Below are 5,222 nucleotides of genomic sequence, written 5' to 3'. Positions count from 1 at the left end.
AAAAAAAAAAAAAAAAAAAAAAAAAAAAAAAAATTGATCCTCCTTACCTATCTTACTTACTTTTCTTGCAGTGGTCGGTGCTTCTTCCTGTAGTTTTGACCCTCATTGCAAACCAAGATAAAGATAGTCCAATTGTCAAATATTTAGGAAAGTTATGCTACCCTAAGTGGGCACTCGAAGGCTTTGTCATCGCAAATGCTGAAAGGTAGTTTACATTCTCTTTCTCCCTTTCTATCCATTATATTGGAGTCTATTTAGCATGTTTGTAAGAATGCAGTCTATTTACCATGTTTTAGCTTGCATTTGACAAGCAAAAATGCTCGTATGAAATAATCAATGATGTTTGCCTGATAATGTTTGCATGATGACTTAAGGAAACGATAGTTTCAATCTCAAGGCATAATGATTGCTATTTAACTGCGTTTCTTCTTCCTTTTGGATGGATTCTGTTGAAAAGGTTTTGATGTGATTGTCTTGTCTAAACATCAATGTTGACAGGTACTCTGGTGTATGGTTGATAACTCGCTGTACTTCACTGATGGAAAACGGCTATGATATCCATGACTGGCAACTTTGTTTAGTGATGCTCATTTTGTTTGGGATACTCAGTCGTTTAGCTGCTTTCTTTCTGATGGTCACCTTCCAAAAGAAATGAGATTAGTTTCTTTGTAATGTATGTCACTTCCATGATGTTCGGCATCCACGAATCTCTCTCTCAGCAGTAGGATCCGAATACCAAAATTTTAGTAGATTTGTACAGATTAGATTCATATCATCAAAATAGATTTCCGGGGGGCATTACTTCTTGTAGCTTAATGCTCATTCCTTGATACAGCAGCCCATTACCGTGTAATGCATTGATACCACGGCAAAGTGGCTGGCTATGAAGATGACAATGTAAACATTTGAAATTCGTATAAAGTTTGAACTCTTGCCATTTTCAGGTTCATCCACTCAGCCGTGGGAGGGAGGTCTTTCCCAAACAGATTTCAACACAAAAATTTGTATGAACTTTGTTTGTTCTACCTGGTTGCCACACATGGATGTTTTCTATCATACCCATACAAGCTTGTTTCCTAAACAACGATTGCTAACTCTCAACCCCTGAAAAGAGTACTTGTAAATCGATTAACCGTTTGATATTTAGGACCAAGCCAGCGTCTTGTTGCGAGCTCCACGATTGTATTAAACTAAAAATCGTTTCGAAATCTAAAATATGCGAGAGTGGATTCAAAATTATAACCATTCATTTCTTGAGATTCAATAGCAGGCAGCAATTGCAGTTCATCCAACGATAGACCTAACCTACTGGAGAGTGTTATAACATAATCAAGCCTTCACGAACAAAATGTAAATTCGAAATCTTCACTATGTGTTGAATCCTAAGTAGTTAACCTAAGTTGGCTTATATCCTGAATCTTTTAAATAAATTTCTTAAAAATTTAGAAAGCTTAATATATTGTGAAGAAAGAAAGAGGCTGGTAAACTCCGAGATATTATTACAGCAAGAGGGTGTAACAGTCCAAACTCATCTCTAGCAATATTGTCCTATTTAGGCTTTCTCTCAAGGTTTTTAAAAGGAGTATTTTGGGAGAGGTTTCCACCCTGAATGTTTAGTTTAAACCCATCGCTAGTAGATGTTGTTTTATTTAGACTTTCTCTTCAAGGTTTTTAAAATGAGTCTGCTTGGGAGATGGTGGTTTTTAAAACGAGTTTGCTTGAGAAAGATTTCCACCCTGAATGTTTAGTTCAAACCCATTGCTAATTGTTTTATTTAGACTTTCTCTCAAGGTTTTTAAAACAAGTCTGCTGGTGAGAGGTTTCCACACTGAATGTTCAGTTATCCTCTCGGCTGAATGTTTGGTTATCTTCTCCGATCGACGTGGAATCTGATCGAACAAGACTAATCCAATTATATAAATAGGTTGAGTTTCTTTCCTTAGATGTTAAAACCATATTAGTGAAAGACTTTCATCTGTGTAAGCAGACGGCGGGCAACCGTCCCAAGGCCGTTAAAATAGTAGCGTTACGAGGCCGTCAAACAGTAAAGCCGCTAATAAAATCCACGTGTATTTCTCTGCCGGATTTCAAACGCATATAAACTGAGTAACAAAAGGCAGAGAAGAAAACGTTTGGATTCCCTTTTTTTCCCCCAACGCTTTCTTGGCGGTTTAAAAGCACCACCATTTCCATTTTTGCGGTTTCCAACTTTTCTCTTCCTCTCTTCAAGCTAAGCTCGGATCTTCACCTTCTTCGCTGGTACTTCTCCTCTCTTCTGACAATTTTGAATTTGTTACTTTCTCTGCTACTTCTTGCTTTAGATTCTGCGAGATTGCTGATCGATAGCTTTGAGTCAGTGGACTCGATGGCGACTAGTGGTCAGTTTTAATTTACTGTTTCTTTGACTTCCGGGTGATGAAGGAAAGTGAAGAATACGCTTTCTTCCTTTCCGTATCGTTTCCTTTTTCTTTTGTGTTTGATTGACTATGCTGATTAGCTTCGTGCATTTGCCTTTACATCCGCATTCCGATATTTTCATTTTCCCTACCTCAGAACTCGAAATTTGAAGCTCTATTCCGTCTGAATTGTATCTTTTTCCTTTCGGCATTCAATCGAAAGCCTTTCTTTTGTGAATCTTCTGTGAATTTTAGTCGATCTTTACTTTTCCGTTGTTAGTTTTTTTTTTTTTGGGGGTATTGCATGACTATTTGAAGGTTGTGCAACTAATGCGGAAATTAGAATATGGTTATTCTTATATTTAGGGGATGGGTGTAATACCTATTGAGTATGAAAAGTGGAGGGGTTTTATTTAATTGTCTTGGTCTATTTTTGCTGTTAATGAACTCATTGGATTTAGTATAACAAGAATGGCACCCTTTTTAAACTCAATTACTAAATAGGTGAATTTACATGTTGTAGATCAACATGTTTTGTACAGAAATTGTTAAAGCCTGTGCATTTAAGTAGAGTTGGTTCAGTCGCTAACTGATGAATTTGGGGAAATTATAGCTTTAGTTATTTTTCGTGACTGGTTGAGGTGTAAACTGTAGTTTATTTTATTCATTATCAATATGGGCTAATAATTTCTAATTCAAGCATAATTTTGTGGATAATTATTACCCTTTCAAAAGTTGATGATTTGATCTCCAGCTGCGAAATGGTTGAGCTAAAAGGAATAGTAACTAGTGATTATTTTTTGAATTTCACCATCACTTAATGTCATACTTGAAAGTTCGATAAAAAAGACGAGCAACTTCTTCAAAGGGACCTTGTGAGTTAGTTACATCATTTTGCTAGAAATTAACTTCAATTGTGCCTTTTCAACTTATTATCTCTTAAGGTATTTTGACCTGAGAAGCAGAAGACTTCAGTGAAGTGTTTTATCCCAGTAGTTGACGGTTGATCACAACAATAATCATGTTGATATGCCTTTTCTTGTGGTGCTAGAGCTGCTAATCCGTATCAGGACCTGTAGGATTGAGCTTCAAAGTAAATCACATTATGGATCAAGAAGCGCATTTCTGCCGGAAGTTCACAAATATGAAATCTCATTGGGTGAGAAGTTTTTTTTTTTTACTATTAGGAAGTCGCTTTTACATTTAAATGTTATCCATTGAACACCTAGAATGATTTTCCAAAAATGATTTGTGTGAATGATTTTTCATGATTTGAGTCTTATTGGAGAGTTTTTATATTATCGAGAACACAATTTTATGAACGAGAAACAACTTCTCATTGATAAAATGAAAAGGAAAATGATTAAAGGATACGAACTCCCCAGGGGAGTGGAAAAAGGAAATAGAACCAGAAAACAAGCAAGATCATAAAGTGATTACAAACAAGAGAGAATAGCCAAGAAACAAAAAGGACTCATCAAACCAAAGCTTAGCTCCAAAACAAACTCGAACAACAATCACAATAGCTGAAGATAAAATAAAAAATAAAAATAAAAACAAACAAGAAAAAGCTGGCCAGAAACCTCTTCCAAGAATTAACAATCTAAATTAGAAAATTCGAGATCAAAAGCTCCAAAACTTGAACTGCCAGAATAGAATGCAAAGACTGTAAAAGAGCTCTCTAAAAAACTTGATAAAAAACTAATCTTTAAGAAGTTGGAGAAAGAATTTCTTGTAATTCAAGGCCACAAGCTTCGCTAGGGACTGAAGGGGGAGGAAGGAGAATCTCCTTACCATTTCCATGATAGGAACTCAAAAGCATGGGAAAATGAGTTTTCAATCTCCATATCATCAAAGTGATTAACCATTGGCTCCAATAGAGATTCCACACTGCTTAGACTAACTTGAGATTCAACGTCAAAGTCATCACAATGAGGAGGAAAAAGATAAACTGTTGGGGCTATCGTCGAGTGAATCACCTCATGAGTAAAAAATGTATCTTTTTAAGATAAAACTTTAGGGCTACTAGAAGGGATTGAAGGCTTTGATGGAACTAATGTTGATAAGTTTTGACTACTCCTTGTCTTACAGAGGAGATCAAGAGACATGAACAATTTTCTTAAACTAAATTAGGATCTATAACATTATTCCCAATGGGCGACTGAGAAGAAATTATGAGCTCACTTCTTCGAGCATGATGTAATGATTTTTAACCTCTTTTAACATATATGGGTTTTGCGGGCTCGAGATCTTTAATGGATGCCTCAAAGGGGAACCCATGAATCTTAGAAGGTGGTAAAACACTGATCCTAGATGTGAACAATGGATGCCTTAAAGGGCTGAACAATTTTCTTGAGGGCAAGCACAAGGCTCTTTGAAGCCCCTTCATTCAAAATAATAAAACCTTGAGGGCAAGCACAAAACTCCATAGAGATGACTCCCAACCTTACTAGCTGTCAAAATTTCCTTCAAGAGCCTTCCAAATCTTGATGGCTTTATTATTCCTCTCTATCTATAGTCCCCAGAGAATTGATTAGTAACCAGCCTACCATAACTTCCAATGTACATCACACAAGCGTGGATTTCGTAGCACCTCCTCCACAATAGAGCCATCATCTTTGATCCTAGCACCATTATTAGTTATGAGAGAAATAGTTGCTCAGAGTTGTCATCAAGTTCCACATATTAAGCTATCATGTACGGATCTCAGGATTAGATTGTTGTAGGATTTTGTGATTGTGGCTACCCTTCATGTTGCTTTCTTCCAAGAATCAAAGCTTACAATGGTGGACATAATCTCAGACTTTTTTTTTTTTTTTTTTTTTG

General features: G+C 36.2%; 2 protein-coding genes across 6 annotated transcripts in view; both read left to right on the top strand.

Annotated features, from left to right (window-relative positions):
* Positions 1-943, top strand: part of LOC111463268 (putative white-brown complex homolog protein 30) — a 10,425-nt gene extending 9,482 nt beyond the window's left edge. Inside the window, exons 13-14 of the mRNA XM_023107135.1 lie at positions 72-205; positions 499-943. Coding sequence (XP_022962903.1) covers positions 72-205; positions 499-655 — 291 coding nt within the window. The 3' untranslated portion in view covers positions 656-943. The remainder of the gene's footprint in view (positions 1-71; positions 206-498) is intronic.
* A 1,212-nt stretch (positions 944-2,155) lies between these two features.
* LOC111463502 overlaps positions 2,156-5,222 on the top strand; it is a 7,039-nt gene continuing 3,972 nt past the window's right edge. For 2 of the 5 annotated variants that reach the window (XM_023107457.1, XM_023107458.1), the window contains exons 1-2: positions 2,156-2,259; positions 3,448-3,555. In XM_023107457.1, the coding sequence (XP_022963225.1) occupies positions 3,502-3,555 (54 nt within the window). In that variant the 5' untranslated portion in view covers positions 2,156-2,259; positions 3,448-3,501. Of the gene's footprint in view, positions 2,260-3,340; positions 3,556-5,222 lie in introns of all 5 variants that reach the window. The other 3 variants (XM_023107456.1, XM_023107459.1, XM_023107460.1) reach the window with 2 other exon arrangements.

This window comes from Cucurbita moschata, unplaced genomic scaffold, assembly GCF_002738365.1.
Source record: "Cucurbita moschata cultivar Rifu unplaced genomic scaffold, Cmos_1.0 Cmo_Scf00028, whole genome shotgun sequence".
Taxonomy (NCBI): Eukaryota; Viridiplantae; Streptophyta; class Magnoliopsida; order Cucurbitales; family Cucurbitaceae; genus Cucurbita; species Cucurbita moschata.
This window is presented reverse-complemented; position numbering and strand designations above follow the sequence as displayed.